At 44.7% G+C, this 18,830-nt stretch overlaps 1 protein-coding gene across 1 annotated transcript in view; it reads right to left on the minus strand.

Annotated features, from left to right (window-relative positions):
- Positions 1-18,830, minus strand: part of SLC15A1 (solute carrier family 15 member 1) — a 47,005-nt gene that overhangs the window by 2,828 nt on the left and 25,347 nt on the right. Inside the window, exons 8-21 of the mRNA XM_019971651.2 lie at positions 17,731-17,814; positions 16,072-16,154; positions 15,268-15,354; positions 14,636-14,725; positions 11,812-11,856; positions 11,639-11,671; positions 11,469-11,557; positions 10,727-10,808; positions 9,172-9,291; positions 7,780-7,923; positions 6,489-6,538; positions 1,451-1,558; positions 1,215-1,323; positions 515-658 (exon numbers count right to left, since the gene is read on the minus strand). Of these exons, the coding sequence (XP_019827210.2) occupies positions 515-658; positions 1,215-1,323; positions 1,451-1,558; positions 6,489-6,538; positions 7,780-7,923; positions 9,172-9,291; positions 10,727-10,808; positions 11,469-11,557; positions 11,639-11,671; positions 11,812-11,856; positions 14,636-14,725; positions 15,268-15,354; positions 16,072-16,154; positions 17,731-17,814 (1,268 nt within the window). The remainder of the gene's footprint in view (positions 1-514; positions 659-1,214; positions 1,324-1,450; positions 1,559-6,488; positions 6,539-7,779; positions 7,924-9,171; positions 9,292-10,726; positions 10,809-11,468; positions 11,558-11,638; positions 11,672-11,811; positions 11,857-14,635; positions 14,726-15,267; positions 15,355-16,071; positions 16,155-17,730; positions 17,815-18,830) is intronic.

Raw genomic sequence — 18,830 nt, forward strand, 5'->3', positions numbered from 1 at the left:
GACCTGTATGTGAACGCTGTTACGGATGGGGTTGTTTGAGAACATGGAACCATTGACCATCTTGACCCTGGTAATGGTCATTAATAGAGTTTTTCCTACTTAGGACCCCAAATTCTAACATATAACTGGGAATTCAGACACCTATAGGTGGACAGTCGTAATGCTAAACAGTAATATTCCTTTTTTTGGGCAGCGGGGGGGGGCCTTACCATAAGGCTTGTGGGGTCTCAGTTTCCTAACCAGGGATTGAACCTGTGCCCTTGGCTGAGAAAGTATGGAGTCCTAACCACTGGATCACCAGCGAATTGCCTAAACAGTAATATTCTTATTCAGTAAATAAGACTGGGTAGTCTCTAAAACCATGTTCAGTAGAATCTACCATAATCTACCCACATTTCTAGAGTTTTCTTTTACACTGTAAGTGCATGGCTGCTCCAGCTCACTGTTAAGCCCCAGCAGCATTTTCAGAAGGCAGGGCTGCAGGCGAGGGGTGTAAAGATAGTAGCTGAGAGACCTGAGAGTAGGAGAACTCCAGCCCGGTGACGGAGAAGACCACCTCGCCGCAGGTGAGGAGGAAGTACTGCGGGATCTGCAGAGCCATGCTGACTGTGTTTGGGGAGATGTCTTCGAAAGCCTTTGCTTCGGGGCAACCGTCACTCTGGACCAGGGAGGCAGAGACAAAAAGACATGAAAATTGAGACTGCTTTCAGAATACAAATCACGCAGCCCGGCCAACTGAACCTGGACCTTCGGGGTCACCTCATTCAATCCATCCAGACAGTACATCTTGTAAATGTAAACATGCAACCCTGCATTTTATCCTCGGACTTGGATGGCCTCGGCGGGACTGGAAAGTCTGTTCACTAGCTTTTTCCTCTTCAACAAGAGAGTAGGCTGGAAGTCAGGTTTGTTGAAAACATTCCCAGCTCTTTGAACTAACAGTTTCCAAAGTCTATGTTAAATGTCTACGAGGAAGCATCAGATACTGGTCAACGTGAATTTTTAGAGTAAGTCAGACTGTGTAATTTTATTCTAACAGCAAACTTAAGGCAATGATAAACTAAAGAATTAGCGGGAACTGAATTAATCCTAAAACTTGTTTAAAATACAGACCCTTATATTACTCCATTAAATCATTCCTATGTTCTGTTTGCAAGGACTCTCATCAATAACGTTTGAGTGGCATGTCTGACTCAGTGCAATGAGTCACTAACCTTTCTGGTGATTACATAGGTAAACGCGCTACCAAATCCAAGGTAGGATGTTTTGAACTCTTTTCCACACGGTTGTGAAATCTCTGGTGAGTTTATTGTGAAGCTCTTTCTAAAAAAAAAAAAAAAAAGGTTGATACAGGTTAACATTCTTGGTATTGAAATCTTCAATATACTAATTAAAGAAAAAGGCTTGAAACCCTTAACTGTAGAGCAAAGTGGCCATTGTAGGCACTTACACTCCAGAAGAGAAAAAAAGATATTCACTGGCATTGTGACTGGAGACATTGTTGTAAACTTCCCCATCCATTGTGACGTTGAAGCTCTCACCAAAAGCATTTACGAATCTGAAACAGAAAACCATCAGTCTTGTGAGCGGACTATTTGCTCTAGGTCACAGTATGTTGCACCTGAAGCTGGGCTCTGTTTCCTTTTGGGAGGAATTTAAGGTGTTTGCAGAAGTCTTCTAGAGCATAAAGACAGAAAGTAACCGCATCTAGCTCTGTCTTTGCTTGCCTGCTGGTTAGAACACACCTAAAAGAATTTATTTCACACAGTGAAACGCTGGGAACTCTTCTAACTACTTTGTAACTGGGAACTATTCAGTGATATTTGGGGATATTAAGTATGGGGTCACGAAGAATCGGACACGACTGAGTGACTTCACTTTCACTTTTCACTTTCATGCATTGGAGAAGGAAATGGCAACCCACTCCAGTGTTCTTGCCTGGAGAATCCCAGGGACGGGAGAGCCTCGTGGGCTGCCGTCTATGGGGTTGCACAGAGTCGGACACCACTGAAACGACGCAGCAGCAGCAGCAGCAAGTATGGGTTGAAATAGGTGCTGATCTCTTTCCTTTCCAGAAGGCAGCCGTGTCTTTGGGCTTCTTACTCCAGAAACTCGAGAGCCAAAGCAGTGAACGACCAAAAGCAGAAGTTGCTGAGTACCTAAAAGTCAGTCTCCAACTGGGGCTTCTTTTGGGGGTTAGAGAAGCCCAATTATTTCCTTTACCTTTTTAAAGAGCACCCTCAGGCAAGGAGGGGCTCCAAGGAGTGGAGAGGATGATTTGGGCCAGCCCAGGAAGCAGAGTTTTAAGGAATTCCCTTTAGACGGCAGAGACCTATGCCTGCAGATCACAGAGTAACAGTGACCAGCATCCCGTAGGAATACGGCTGGGAATGGAACACCCAGGAGCACTGGGCGCTGGGTCCCAAGGTTTCTAGTCTCTGCAGTGTCCCCTGTGCCCAAGCTTCCATGGGACCCGCTGGGTTATTTCCTCCAAAGGACCATATAGGCGGTGACCAGGGGGACAAATGGTTAGAGACCCCTTCCTCAAACGTTCCAGGCTAGAGAAGACTCTGACATTCTTATACTGCCCCAGGGAGGAGAAGTGGGCCGCCCCAAATAAGACCGGTGGGTCTTTTCTGACAGAGAGACGAGTGAAGGTATACAGATCATCCAATTCAGAGAATGAGAAGTGATAATGGTATATACTTAAGTACCATAAAGAACAATGTAACTTTCACATCCATAAAATATAGGGTGATGGAATAAAATTTATGTTTCAAGGCAGGACAAGAAAATGAAGCATAACATACTCCTTACCCATACTGAGCCCTCCCTAATGGCATGTGTCTTCATTATACATTAACCAGACCTCCTCAAAGGTGAGAATGCTGGCTCCCCCGCAGAGATCAATGCTTCTTTGTTTTGTTTCCTCTGATGCCAGCAATGTGAGTCCTTGGACGATAACATTGCTTCCTTATTCAGTAGGGGGTCATGGTCATGGTTACCTGCTGCTCGCATTGTACATTCAGATCTGTGTTTTTGGTGAGCCTGATGCACAAACGTCAGTGTGTCATTTTGATGTATAACCTTGTGTCTGAAAAATGTATATTTTGAAGTACCTTTGTATAAATGAAGTACCTTTGACTTCTAACAAGTGGAGCAGGTCTCAGAGTTTTCTGGAAGAGTGCTTCCTGGGTTATACTTCTCAGATCGGCTCAAATAAAATTCTCTATTTTTTCTTTAGGTGGACTATTAATTTTTTTTTGTCAACGGTGGCCAAGTTTCATCTATGTTTGCAGCAGTAAGTAATATCGGTCAAATTGCAGGGACTGAGGGAACATTTTTATGAATGAAATTCAAGTCCAAAAGTCCTTAGGCATTGGCCTTGGTGTCATTTGACAGGTGATTTGAGTAGAAAACTGAACCTGGTGGAGGTCGACAGGAGCCTAACAGAATGAATTCTGCTCCAAACTGTAAACGACATTTCTATAGAAGACCAAGATGAACCATTTGAAACACCTACAGTGGAAATAGCATGAAATTAGGAGTAGACCCTTGGGCCTGGGGCCTGGCTTTGTACAAGACATAAGACTTAAAACATTACCCTAACACTTGAGTACTATTGCCTGCCTGACATATGTCTTAGGGTTGGTATGAGATACCAGTAAGAATGGAAATAATCTGAGAAAAAAAAAAAGCAACATCACAAATATCAGATGTGTTCTCATATACACACAGAAAATAGTAAAGCATAAGCAGCAAACACATTCTGAGCTCTTTGAAGGGTGAGGAAAGCAGAGGTTCAAGACCTACTGAGCTCTAAGAGTTTTGACTAGGGCAAATCCTAGGGTCCCGTTAAGGAAGCCTTGGCGTTGGCCTCTTAGAGCACCAGGACCTAAGCTGCAAAGTTTTCTCAGTGGGAGCCAGCTGAGGAAAGGACACAAATGGGACCGGTTCCTTAAAGAGTAACTGGGGGACAGAGAGATTTGTTCCTCTTCCATGAAAAATAAACAGGCTTTATGAGACAGAATTCACATGCAGCAAAACTCACCCCTGTAAATAAAGCCTGCAATTCAGTGATTTCACTGCAGCCACAGGGCCGTGCATGCAGCACAACAGCCCCGGTTCTCGTCAGTCCAGAAGGACACGCGGCCGCGCGGGCAGCGCCCCTCCCGCCCCTCCCACCCCCAGGCCCTGGCAACCACCTCGCCCCCTGGCTTTCTCTCTCTGTGGATACGCTGCTGTTTCACGTACATGGAATCACACGGCCGGAGGTCTGGGTGCCCGGCCTCTCCAGCTTGGTATCATGCCTTTAAGGTGCGTTCACACTGCAGCAGACAGCAGTACTCCATCCCTTTTCGTGACTGAATAATATTCCATTGTATGGTCAGACCACAGTTTGTTCATCAGCTGATGGGCATTTTAATTGTTTCTACATTTTCGTCTGTGCTTTGACCATTTATCTACAAGTTTCTGAGTGGACATATATTTCTGTTTCTTTGGGGTGCATACCTAGGTGAAACAAAAATGAGTGGTAGTTGCCAAGTAGGGGGAGAATGGGGAAGGGAGATGTTGGTCGAAGGGCATGAGCGTTCAGTTTTTTGAGAATATGTTTATTTATTTGACTGCACCAGGTCTTGGTTGCAGCACGCGGGATGCTTTTACTTGCGGCATGCAAACTCTGAGTTGTGGCCTGTGGGATCTAGTTCCCTGACCAGGAGTTGAACCCAGGCCCCCTGCATTGTGAGCAGGGAGGCCTAAACACTGGATCACCAGAGAAGTCTCAAGTTTCAGTTTTAAGATGAATAAGTTCTAAGGATCCAAAGTACAGCACAATAACTATAATTAATTAATACAATATACTTAAAATTTGCTGAGACTAAATCTTTTAGCATTCTCATAATTTAAAAATGGTGAAAGAGATGGGGAAACAGTGGAAACAGTGTCAGACTTTATTTTTGGGGGCTCCAAAATCACTGCAGATGGTGACTGCAGCCATGAAATTAAAAGACACTCCTTGGAAGGAAAGTTATGAGCAATCTAGATAGCATATTGAAAAGCAGAGACATTACTTTGCCAACAAAGGTCCGTCTAGTCAAGGCTATGGTTTTTCCAGTGGTCATGTATGGATGTGAGAGTTGGACTGTGAAGAAAGCAGAGCACTGAAGAATTGATGCTTTTGAACTGTGGTGTTGGAGAAGACTCTTGAGAGTCCCTTGGACTGCAAGGAGGTCCAACCAGTCCATCCTAAAGGAGATCAGTCCTGGGTGTTCTTTGGAAGGAATGATGCTAAAGCTGAAACTCTAATACTTTGGCCACCTCATGCGAAGAGTTGACTCATTGGAAAAGACCCTGATGCTGGGAGGGAATTGGGGGCAGGAGGAGAAGGGGACAACAGACGATGAGATGGCTGGATGGCATCACTGACTTGATGGACATGAGTCTGAATGAACTCCGGGAGTTGGTGATGGACAGGGAGGCCTGGTGTGCTGCGATTCATGGGGTCGCAGAGTCGGACATGACTGAGCGACTGAACTGAAAAGGTATAGCTTCCAATCATTTATTGCTGGTATATACAAATACGTTTTTCTTGTCATTGGCCTTGTATCCTGTAACCCTTCTAAACTCACCTAGTGAGTCTATGAGCTTTTGCTATCAAGTCCATGGGACTTGTGATGTAGACATTCATGCCTTTTGCGTGTAGAGAGACTTTTATTTCTTCCTTTCCAATCTAGGTGCTTTTACATATTTTTCTTGCCTCATGGCACTAGCATCTGCAAGGATCTTGAAAAAGAATGGAGTAGGCAACCTGACCTAGTTCCTGATTTTGCGGGGGGGGAGCATTTAGACTTCTGCCATTAAGTGCAATGTTAGCTGGGATTTTTAAAAATTCTGTTTATTTTGCTGTGCTGGGTCTTTGTTGCTGCGCACGGGCTTTCTCTAGTTGTGGTGAGCGGGGGCCACTCTTCTGCGGGGCACGGGCTTCCCACTGTGCTGGCTTCTCTCGTGGAGCGTGGGCTCTAGCATACCCAGGCTTCAGCAGCTGCAGTATGTGGGCTCAGCACTGGTGGAGCAAGCTTAGTTGCCCCGTGGCGTGAGGAATCTTCCCTGACCAGGGGCTGAACCTGTGCCCCCTGCCCTGGCAGGCAGACTGTTAACTGCTGGACCACCAGGGAAGTGCAGTCCTTTTTCAGAATAAGGAACTTCCCTTCGGCTCCTAGTTTGCTGAGGGTTGTTAAATGGATGGATGCTGAATTTTATCAAGTCTTTTTTCTGCATCAATTGATTTGATGATGTGGATTTTCCTCTTTAGTATATTAAGATGATGGATTTTATTTATGACTTAAAAAATACTGAACCAGCCTCACATTCTTGGGGGAAACCCCAGACTCTCATTTGATATCCTTATCACAGCTGGATTTTACCATGGGTACACGTTACTTCCATAAGAAGCTGATATAACTTAAGTGTTAAAGAAGTACACATACCTGATTCCATTTCTCCCTTTTTCTGGCTTCTGGTTAAGGCCATCTTTTACCTGAGAAAGAGAACATTATCAAATCTAACTCCTTAGAAAAAGTTCCGATGAACAGTTCAGGCTTTAGAGAAGGAGAGTGCTAGAGTCCTTATTCTAGGAGCTAAGGGCACCGTGATTAAATTAGCTAGGCTCCACCACTCAGCCTTGGTTTATGTGAAGTTAAAAGGAGCCTTTACAATTTTAAAAAACTTTTTTATTTTATATTGTGAGTACATGCTAGTCACTTCAGTCGTGTCTGACTCTTTGCGACCCTGTGGACTGTAGCTCGCCAGGCTCCTCTGTCCGTGGGATTCTCCAGGCAAGAATACTGGAGTGGGTTGCCATTTCCTTCTCCAGGGGATCCTTCTGACCCAGGGATGGAACCCACGTCTCTTACGTCTCCTGCACTGACGGGCGGGCTCTTTACCACTGCGCCACCTGGAAAGCCATTTTGTACTTGGGTGTAGTCAATTAACGATGTTGTGATAGTTTTGGGTGAACAGCGAAGGGGCTCAGCCGCACATAAACATGTATCCATTCTCCCCTGAACTCCATTCCCATCCAGGCGGCCACATAATATCGAGCAGAGTTCCATAAGCCTTTATAATTTTTAGTGCTTGCTTTTTAGTGGTTCCACAGATCACTGCTCTCTTAAGAATTTAGGGAAAGCCTCTCAACAGCCCCCTAATTACACACATTACCAACAAGTCTTCATTCTGTACACAGCTTTATAGAAGCTCACCAAAACTCACCTTACAGAGTACCCACAACTCCTTCATTAGGTCAACTACACCTTCATAGCTTCTTTATATGCTGAATGGAATATCTAGATGTCCATATTTTGTCATGAAATCATTTTAATGCATTTCTATTGCTTTTACTTGATGGACTCACTATTTTTTTCAGAGATGGCTCTAATCTCCCAATTATTCACTGCCAAGTTTTAAAATGAATACTATTAAAGGTGCATTTAAAACTTTATCTCAAAAAGTCTCTGAGAATGCACACAGGTGCTGTGCAACTTGTGTTCAAACACACCATACTGTGCCCAGAAGTTCTTTTTAAAATTTGTCAAATTCCTATCAACCCTCCCATCCACCAGTCAAACCTTTATTGGAAGTCAGATGACTATGTCCTTGAAAAAGCAAGAATGGAGGATTAATACAATACCACATGAGGGTAAAACCAAGTCACACCGCTAGACGGCCGTGTCTCCAACAACACACACAGTCAGAGTCAGCTGGGAACGCCCAGCTACTTACCACTTGGTAGTTACTTGGGGCCCAGACGAGAAGGGTATGGCGATGGCCGGACTCAAAGTTATGAGTTACTGGAGTGACTGGTGATCCAGTAGAAGAAATGTTTATACTTAGGTTGTCTACGTTGAAAGTCATAAAGTCTTTTGGCTGTAACGGGGGAAGAGGGTCACAGTTTACACCGGAGCCCTGTTCTGTACTAGGTGACAACTGTCATGCATGCGATTTGACATTCCCAGGTCACGTTCATATACATCAAAAATGCCTCAGGGGGAGCTGGCATTGGTTCGTCTCAGCTTCTGCACCAGCCCACCCTGTGCACTCTAGTCTGAAGTTGTTTAGCATTACCACAAGAACTATGACTTTCATTCAGCATTTTACTTTCATTTTATGATAATAAACACTATGGAAATTATTTCTACCATTGGGCAAAGAGCCGCAATGAGGAAAAGCAACAGCCTGGGTGAAAACCGATGGTGGCCTTTCCTAAGCATCGGGAGTCAAGCATTCTTTCTTCCTGCACAGTTATTAGTTTGGCGAGATCTAAGGGAGTGGTCCTCAATAGGACCTCAACAGGTGGCTGAACAGCAATGAGACCAGTTAAATCAAAACTTCAGGAGCTGGGATGCCAGTGTGAGAATTATCAAAGCTCTCCAGAGAAGAGAAGCTCTAATCAAGACCCATGACCATCCATCCACAGCAGGGTGTTCCAGCCTCAGACTGGTGTGTCAGTATCTCTAGTTTCTATGAGAGAGAGTGTGTGTGTGTGTGTGTGTGTGTGTGTGTGTGTGTGTGTGCATGTTGAGTCACTCAGTCACATCCAACTCTTTTGCGACCCCATGGACCTCAGTCCACCAGGCCCCTCTGTCCATGGGATTCTCCAGGCCAGAATACTGGAGAGGGTTGCCATTTCCTTCTCCAGGGGATCTTCCTGACCCAGGGATGGAACCTGCATCTTTGGCACCTCCTGTTTTCCATTGTGCCACCTGGGAAGCTCCTAGCTTCTACACAGGAGATGCCAGCAAAATCCCAGTTGTGACAACAACGTCTCCAGAGATTGCCCAGTGTTCCCTGAGGGGCCAGAACGGCATTGGTGGAGAACCACTGACCCAGAACCTTGCTCTTTAAAGTGCGGCTCCATGTACCAGCAAAAGCACTGTCACCAGAAAGCTTGTAAAAATGCAGCATTTCAGACCCACTGGTCACAAATCTGCATTTTAACAAGCTCCCCGGGTGATTCATACACTGGTCCAGAGTGAAGCCAGAATTAGATTAAGGATGAAGATGTTTCACTTTGGGGGTTGTCTTAGGATTGCTCCAAGAACCCAGAAGATCGGCTCTCCAAACCCTATTATAGCTCGGGTCAGAAGAGGGAAAAGAAAGCTCACTTCTACTTACTTGAGACATCTGGTTATATGTCTCTGTCGTTCCGGGAAAAGACACGGTCATGTTACTATCTCCTATATTCAGGACTTTGATTTGGACTTCATTTCCTTTGGGGAAGACGGGCAGAGTTTTCTGAACAAAATAAAAGAGACGTGGCCTTGAGGTCCTCGGTGCATGTTGACGATGACCTTAACCTTGGCGCTGTGATCCTATCCCCCTGGCTGAGGCAGCCATGTTGGCTGAGGCACACCAGGCATCCACCACGAAGCCCAGGAGGCCTCCATTCCCACGTCTCCTGGCACTCGCAGAAAGTGACGCTCGTACAGAACACAGAAACGGTCAGCAAGAGGCTGCCCCAGCTCCTGCCTGGCCACCTCCAAGTCAAACCTGGTCAAAAGATGCCAGGTTACACCGCCCAGTACACGGAGGGTCAGAGAAACCATCCCCTACACGAGGCTGCTCTGGTAGGGCCTGGGATCTTCTCCCTGCAGATGTCAGCCTCCGTGCTCATAACTCTGGAAGCCCAGACCTCAGCCCTGGACACGGTGCTCTGAAGATCCCCTCACAACGCTTTATGGACTCCTGCCTCACACCCTGCTCAGGGGTCCTGCCTTTTCCCTACCATGTCTTCTCTTAAATCCCAGGGTCACTGAGGCAATCCATGTCGATTTTAGCCCCACAGTTTTCCATAAAGTGAGTCATGTCCAAGAGAAGGTGAGCACACCCAAGCTTATGGCAGGATTACTGACAACAGCCACGAGGTGGAATGACCCAACGTCCATCAAGAGGTAAATGGAAAACAACAGGTGTTACATCCATGTGACAGACTATTCTTCTGCCTGAAGGGAGGAAACTCTGACGTGTGCTACAACATGACGACATCGTGCTCAGTGAAGTCAGTCAGACACAAGAGGACAGGTACTGTATGACTCCACTTCCATGAGACACAGAGAACAGTCAAATTCATGGAGACAGAAAAAGAAAGGTCGTGCCCGGGGGACTGGAGAGACGGGACACAAGGAGCTGTTGTTCAATGGGTCCAGGGTTTCAGTTTTGCAAGATGAAAAGAGTTCTAGAGATTGAGGTCACAACCATATGGATGTTCTTAGCGCTACCAAACTGTACACGCAGAAATGATCAAGATGATAAATTTTATGTTATATATATTTTACCACAATTAAAAATTTAAACAGAGAGGAGGGAGGGAGGGAGAGATAGAAGGACAGAGATGGAGAAAGAGACAGAGAGAGAGAGAAAGACATGGGGTGAAGGAGTGGGGAAAGAAGGGGAGAGCAGAGAGGGTGTGAGAGACAGAGAGACAGAGGCCTTTTATCTAAGACCTGATCTCAGACAAACAGCCTTAGTCCCATTTTGAGCCCAAATGACATGGACGAGCTGCGGAACTAACCATATCGGGAATGTTAGAATACATGCACACCGCCCACAGCTCCAGGACCTGCTTCACCAGCCAGTCCCTGCCTGGCCCCTCTCACAGTCTCAGTCCTAGAGGAGGACGTGTCCCCACATCCACCAGGAAAGGCCACTGGAGAGTCAGAAGGCAACTCACGTCAATCTCCACCTGCACGATGGCAGCCGCTACAAAAGCCATGGAAGCCAGGAACATGCCAACTGTCATCTTCTTCAAGGAGCTGGGGGAGATGAGCGAGAGGGTGACTCTCAGGAAGCCATGGGCGAGTGATCTGAGGGCAAACCCCCATAGGGAGCCCTCCTCTCCCAGCCCCAGACAAAACTAATTCCCCACTAAACACGTGGATCCCAAGGGTCTCTCTCTTATTTTTTAAATTAAGCACACATCTTCATTTATTTATTTTTGGCTGTGCCACAGGGCTTGAGGGAACCTAGTTCCCCAACCAGGAATCGAACTTGTGGCCCCTGAAGCGGAAGTGCAGGGTTGTAACCACTGGACTGCCAGAGAAGTCCCTCCAAGGGCCTCTTTGGCTCTTATTCATGACCAAGATGAAGGAGGATAAACGTAATACAATTTCTCACTTGCGTTTGGATGTTTAATTTCTAGAGACTCCTCTGGATCATAGTTGAAATTTCTATCCTCTGTGCTCACCAGGGAGTCTTAATTAGATGCTTCTGCAGATGGCCATTAATAGCACTATTATTTTAAGGGCAAATTTTCAGAAACGTCAGCACATAGACATCTGATTCAAAAATATTTCTTGGAAAACTCCCTCAGACACATGGGATCATGGGAGAAGAGCCAGACATTGCTACCACCAGGGCTCTGGGAGGCGAGGGAACACAGCCCCAACCCTGACCCTAAGCCGAGGGTCACCTACGTGAAATTTAAACCACACTTTGCGATCAGAGGATATACCACGGCATCCACGATGGGGACCATGATGACGATCAGGATGGCGTTCACCGTCTGCAGGTGAAGCGGAGAGGGGCTGTTACTGTCTCAGTGGTGGCTCTGAGCTCGGAAAGCAACTGAAATATTTTCTCCTACCTGCATCTGATCCGGCTGGATTTCAATGATTCCCTAAAAAAGAGGGGGGATATCTCACTGATAAGTTCGCATAGAGGATCACTTGAGGGCTTGAAATGTTATGAGAGGGAAGCAGAAAGAAGGCAAAGGAATAGTAACCCGGGGTTGTCCATATCTCCGTGCCCCAGACTTACAATTTTCCCACTCATGGTTGTTGCTTGCAGTGTCCACCTGGAGCCCTTAAAAAACAAATAGGCATACTGCATCATTTGGGAACATGGGTTTTAAATGTTTTACAAGTCAGTGTGGAGTCTTTTCCTAACCAGGAATGAGGTCTGAATTGTCACGGGGTTTAAAACTGTTTGTCAATATCAGGCTGGTCTCCGGCTCCGCTGTGACTATAGCTGAGGAAACCGCTTGCGTTTCCACTTTAACAGCAGATAGCACTCCAAGCCCTCACGAGGAGTGCACAAAGTACTGCTTTGAGATAAGCTAGCTCCAACAGTTTGGCCACCTGATGCAAAGAGACGACTCACTGGAAAAGACCCTGAGGATGGGAAAGATTGAAGGCAGGAGAAGAGGGTGGCAGAGGATGAAATGGTTAGATAGTGTCACTGACTCAATGGACATGAGTCTGAGCAAACTCTGGGAGACAGTGAACCACAGGGAAGCCTGGCATGCTGCGGACCATGGGGTCACAAAGAGTAGGACATGAACGGGGACTGAACAACAACAACATTCTTCAGAAAGACAAAAATGCACTTCTGAGGTTTGCTGGGAAGCTGACATCACCTGCAAGGTGAGAGCAGCTTCATACCCTGAGGATATTCTCTATTCATTGGGATCACAGTTTCAGGAATATCATAACTGTTAAAGAGTTCTACTGCTGACAGCTGCTGCTGCTGCTGCTAAGTCGCTTCAGTCGTGTCCAGCTCTGTGTGACCCCATAGATGGCAGCCCACCAGGCTCCCCCATCCCTGGGATTCTGCAGGCAAGAACACTGGAGTGGGTTGCCATTTCCTTCTCCAATGCCTGAAAGTGAGAAGTGAAAGTGAAGTCGCTCAGTCGTGTCCGACTCTAGCGACCCCATGGACTGCAGCCCACCAGGCTCCTCCGTCCATGGGATTTCCACAGCTAGACTGTCCTAAAGTGTATCTCCATCAAGAGGGTGATGGGTTTAAACCTGGGCAGCCTATTGACATTCAACCTGTTTTGCAGTAACAGATGATGCAGGACTGTACAAGTGGATGTTATATAGCCCATGGAGAACTAGATATGTGAATGTTTCAGTGTAATCTATCACATCCGGTCCCTCCACTGGGAGAACAGCATAGAAAGTCAGGAAGTCTGCCACTGGCTGAGTTCTTAATCAAAGCCAGTCACTGACTACTTAATACACGTTTTCTCTTTGGATCTTCACCACCTTGTCCTGAGTCATTACACTTTCAGAAGGCTCACAGGATGACACCAAGTCACACAGCTGAAAGGTGCTGAGTGGGTTTCTAGTGCAAGCCTGATTCTAATAACTGCTCCCTGCCCAACATGGAAAACAGGTTAAGATGCTGGTCTGAATTCCATACTTTCAAATGAGGAGATTAATGTCTACACTTTTTTTCCCCCCACGAGAAGATATATCCTTTTAATAATCATACCTGTGCAATAAAACCATGCATGTGTGCAAATTTTTTTCTTCAACTTCAGTTTCTAAAAGAAAGGCTATCTTATGACTTTGGCTCCTGAGCGTCATGCATTGGGTTTTCTAACCTTATTTTGAAAAATTCCTAGGTACATGTCTTCCCACTGTGACAAGTCAATGATGTGTTCCAGCTCCTGCTCTGGGAAGAATGACTTTGGCAGAGTCATTTCGCATTTCTGGATGGTACTTCTAGCCCAAGCATCCCATTTCGGTGTGCAAGATATCAAGTTTCAGTCTAAAGTGGATCCCATACAAGACAATACATCTTTTACTTGCTGTATCAAATCGGTCAATCCTAAAGGAAATCAACCCTGAATATTCACTGGAAGGACTGTTGCTGAAACTGAAGCTCCAATACTTTGGCCACCTGTTGCAAAGAGATGACTCACTGAAAAATACCCTGATGCTGGGGAAGACTGAGGGCAAGAGGAGAAGGGGGTGACAGAGGATGAGATGGTTGGATAGCATCACCGACTCAATGGCCATGAATTCGAGCAACTCTGGGAGACAGTGGGACAGGGAAGCTTGTTACACTGCAGTCCATGGAGTCACAAAGAACTGGACACGACTTAGCAGCAACTAAATAACAACCATCAGTAGAAAACCTCTTTGTTCTCACTCTGACTGGCAGGAGTCCTGGACACTTGGGTCAAATCTTTCGCAAGACTCCTACGGACAGGTATACACTGCTGTATTTAAAATGGATAACCAGCAAGGACCTACTGTATAGCACAGAGAACTCTGCTCAATGTTATGTGGCAGCCTGGACGGGAGGGGAGAATGGATTCGCGTACATGTATGGCTGAGTCCCTTGGCTGTAGACCTGAAACTGTCACAGCATTGTTAATTGGCTATACCCCAGTACAAAATAAAAAGTTAAAAAAACATTTCCCAAGGCTCCTTTACTCGACCCTTACCTAATTTTCTTCATTATTTTGCCGCCCAGATGTGGATAGAACCACCTAGAGTTAATTTTTTTAAAAAAAGAAACCCAGGTGATTTCCTGATGCTGGGAAAGGTTGAGAGCAAGAGGAGAAGGGGTGCTGCAGTGTGAGATGGTTGGACGGCATCACTGACTCAATGGACATGAATGAGAGCAGACTCCGGGAGATGGTGAAGGACAAGGAAGTCTGGTGTACTGCAGTCCATGGGCTCGCCAAGAGCTGGACACGATCAAACGGCTGAACAACAGCAAGGTGATCTAACAGTTACCATATAAATGAAACATGAAAAAGGAACTGGAAGAGAACATTTTCAGGAACTAAATATGCCCAAAGCATGTTCTGTTAATGAAGATGTACAGAAGCATAGTTTCACATTACCTGCTGATCAAACAAGGCCCAGAACATGGGGAGAGGAATGTACAGGAACATCACCCTTGTAACCATCTTAATTTGAGAGATGAGCCGCTCCTGCAGTTGGAGGAAGAGAGTGTGTCAGTCACAGCCCGCCGCAATCAGCACAGCTCTCCCGCAATGCCATTTTCAGCTTAGACATGGTCTCATCTAGAGACAAGCTGGGAGGTGAGTCATTGTTCCAAGAACTCTATCACAGTTTTCTTTAGAAAACCCCAGATTCCTAATGTATTGAAAACATGAATGAAAACATCTTTAACACTTGAGGTAAGTTACTCGTTTCAAGGTAAATTCACTAAATGTAAATCCCACCACCATCACTTAACTCTTCCATATTTGATCTAAAGGTATGTGATCGTAATGACACATAACTCAAGGCCGATGATTCCACACGAACGTCTACGGAAAGGTGATACTGTTTCTAGATAAATTATATATCACTGTTTCTCAAGTTCTTTCCAGTGTAAATAAGCTCTCTCACGCATCGTCTTCTTTAAAATGCTAATAAACTTGAAGATACAACTGATAATTTTATCCATGTAGCCTTAATAACATGAATTGCAATCACTGGGGCCGTTGCAGCAACAATCATCACTTACATCATATTTCTCGCTAGCCCAGTCCAGCCAGTGCTCCCTCTTAGGAAATTTCTTACTCCGATGCCTAATCCTATTTTTGATGGCAAACTGAAAGGAAGGAAGAACAAGCAAGTTTCAAAACAGAACCAACTCCTTTATCAGTGAAACACATTTCAGTTGAACTCCCTTCAGTGGAAGACTCGGGAGAGAAGACATGTGTCATGATGATGCTAAAGGCCTAACATGCATTTATTTTTAACCTCTCACTCACTGGGAGTGTTTGAGCTGCAGTAAAGAAAACCACACTGTTACTACCTCACTGTCTGGATTCTCTTCGGAGCAGCATTCAGTAGAATTACAATCTTATAATGTGAAGCTGTGTTCATTTTTAAAAGTTATTTTCTTGGCCTTAGTTCCTGAAAAGAAGATTGCTGACATTGTCCATGCTTCCACTCTGGATATACATTACAAAACCTGGCCTCTCCATCTTCGTTCCACTGCTCCCTGACGAACATCAGATGCTGCTTGTCATTTTTAAAGAAGCGGAGAGTCCCTCTGATTTGTTTTTCTTTCACCGCTGATCTTATTTTAAAGGATCAAGAGCTATTTTTCCATCCCTCCCGTTTGGAGTTCTATTTGTGTCCTTTTCCATTTGGTAAGTTTTATAAGAAACTTCAATTTATCAAAAGAGTAAAGGCCACCAAGAAAATGTTTAGAGCAAAGTCAAAGGTTCATGGAGATTTAATTTAAAGGAGGCAGAAGGTTCGGGGTGGGGGGGTGGGGTGACGAAATGTGATTGAGAGAGAGGAGTACTGAAATACTCACCCCAATGCACCTGGCGACTTTAGACATGATGTTTCCCTGGGGCTGGACCTTCTTGTACATTCCACTGCCAATGACAAACACGACTGGGGAGGGCAGAAGACACGTCAACAAGGTGTGTGACAGAACTATCTGTGACTCAGAACACGTGTTTTTATCTGAGTTACAACCTTATTTTGGAAATACTGGGATGACTCAAAGGGTGGGTTTACCTCCCTCTCCCCCAGGTTCCACAGTGCTTTTGACTCTAATAATCACAGGGGCTTCTGAGAAATATTACACTGTGTTTTCATATGCAAACATTGAAGCCTAATACCATCTCCTTCCCAGAACTGCAGCTTGCAGACGCTCAGTACAGCTATTTGAGCGTGAGTCCTATTCCTCTTTAAAGGGATAAGTGCTTTGACAAAGTAGATTAATGCCTTACTCTACAAGGGCAGAGAACACAGCTTTAATTTTCTGGGGTTGCAATGGGAAGAGAAAGTTTTTTCTTCTTTTTTCAGATCTACAGACAAAAAATAGGAATTAATCTGTTGAAACTTTTACTTAATCACATGTGGCAGAATTTACTCTGTGGTCATGGGACAGAAATAGATCTGTCCATCTATGCATCTGCATCTACAGCTTTATGAAGGTTAAAAGCACTTTTTCAGTGAGGTCATTCTTTCATGGACCTTCTTAGAAAATGCATAGTGTTGTGAAAATAACTTGGTTGGGGGTGGGGTGGAAGTCTTTCTGGAAGAGATTCTGAAAAACAATCCCTATGCTAGGATTTCTGATTATCCAACACCACAACTCAGTAATGTTAAAACACTTTTGTTTGATGATTGATGATTTGAGGATTGTTTGATGATCTATTTGTTTTTGTCCATTTAAGAAGGCTTGAAGTTTTGACAGGTGCCAGCTCTCAAGCATATATCCAAGTATGTGCCAGATTGTGGGTGTTCTTTACAGTTAAAGGAAGAGAGGTTTGTTTGTATTCTCACTCAATGCTAATTTTCTTCAATCCAGCCCCCACAAATGTGAGATAATAAATTTTTGTTATTTAAGCCACTCAGTATGTGGTGTTTTGTTATGATAGCCCAAGGAAATGAAGACATCTACCATCTTTCAAACTGGACTATCTTCTGTGGAATATTCTTCCCACTTCCTAAGCAGCCAACGCCAAGAACTTAACGTGCAAATGACTATACACACAGACTCCTTCCAGAGGGAAGACAGTCTTGCAGAAACATTTAGAGATGATACATTTCAGAAAACAGGTTTGTTTAGAAGTATTTAAATGACCTTGCCATGTCTTTAGGCGAGTTGTCGATGATAAGAACAAAAGCTTTCAGCCATAGGTTCACCTAGTCCAGCAGATTCTATCTTAATCTTAAAATACCTTCTTCTTAATCTGCCTAAATAGTTTTAAATCCTTAAATGTCCCACTCAAGAGATCCCTTTTCCTGTAGACTATTTTTTTCATGCTATTCATTCTGAAACAATATGCCAACTCTATTTTCTTTGAATCCTCAGAGTATGTTTAACATGGGATGGCAATTCTTCGGGCTACTCACTATTACAATTTGTTACATGGACTTTTAAAAGTTGGTCACAACAATTTATGTGAGGGCCTGACCTGACCACAGGACTGTATTAATCTAACTGACTTCTACTTACTCAGAGATACAGCCATGAGTGCAGCAGGAACCCCAAAGGCCAGGGGGTAACAAGCTTGCTTACTGTGAATTCCGCATACTTGAACTGGGGGGAAATGACATGATTAAAATTCATTATGGCAATGGTAGTACTTTTTTATTTCAGAAAAATCCTTAACTGGTAATTACACACTGTTTTCATTTAATTTTCTAGACTTACTCATTTGTCTTACTGATGTCATTGCCAGCTAAGCAAAGCAGCTTTGTAGCAGAAATAGCAGGAGATGAAGGGAGGTTCTAACCTTAGCCTCTAAATAGATGTCTAATACCAGCCAAACCAAAATCAGTGGGAACCCTTATGTTCTGTGGACTTACTTAGGAGGAGAGATGAAAATGACCTGGATACATATAACCTGAAGAAAGTGGGACTGAGAAAGTAAAATCAAAGCGCCCTGGAAAATCAGGATTGTATGCCCCTGAATTCATGCCAATTAGAAAACAGGGATTTTCCTGGTGGCCTAGTGGTTAACACATTGCACTTCTACTGTAGGGGGCACAGGTTCGATCCCTGGTCAGGAAGCCAAGATCCCTCAGGCCATGTGACATGGCCAAATAAAATTAAATTAAACTAAATTAAATTAAAAAAAGAAAACAATTAGATCACCCAGGGCAGGGATCAACAAACTTTTCTGTGAAGAGTCAGTAAATCTTTTAGGCTACAGATCTGTCCTACCTACTGAGCCCCGCCTTTGTAGGGTGAAGCCAGCCACAGATAATACACACTCTGATGGCTTTGTCCAGATTCCTGAATTTGGCCTGTGGGCCATAGTCTCCCAACTCCTGACTGAAGGTCTATTTTAGCTCTGAAATCCTAGGGTTGGTAGGGGAAAAAAAAAAAAAAATAAAGACTCTGGAAGGGGCAACAGAAATGCCTCCAGCCTCCAGGAATCATCTGATCCTAAAGGGGTTTGGTTTTGGCTTTGATCAGCCGTCTCACAGTCCTGCAGAGAAAAAAGAGTCGACTGGGCAGAAAACTGTTGTCATGCCAATGTTTCCTGCTCATGACTGTACAAGCAATTCCTGTTCACACCAATGCAAAATAATGTCCCCACCCAGTAAGGA

The sequence above is a fragment of the Bos indicus genome, chromosome 12, assembly GCF_029378745.1.
Source record: "Bos indicus isolate NIAB-ARS_2022 breed Sahiwal x Tharparkar chromosome 12, NIAB-ARS_B.indTharparkar_mat_pri_1.0, whole genome shotgun sequence".
NCBI classification, from domain to species: Eukaryota; Metazoa; Chordata; class Mammalia; order Artiodactyla; family Bovidae; genus Bos; species Bos indicus.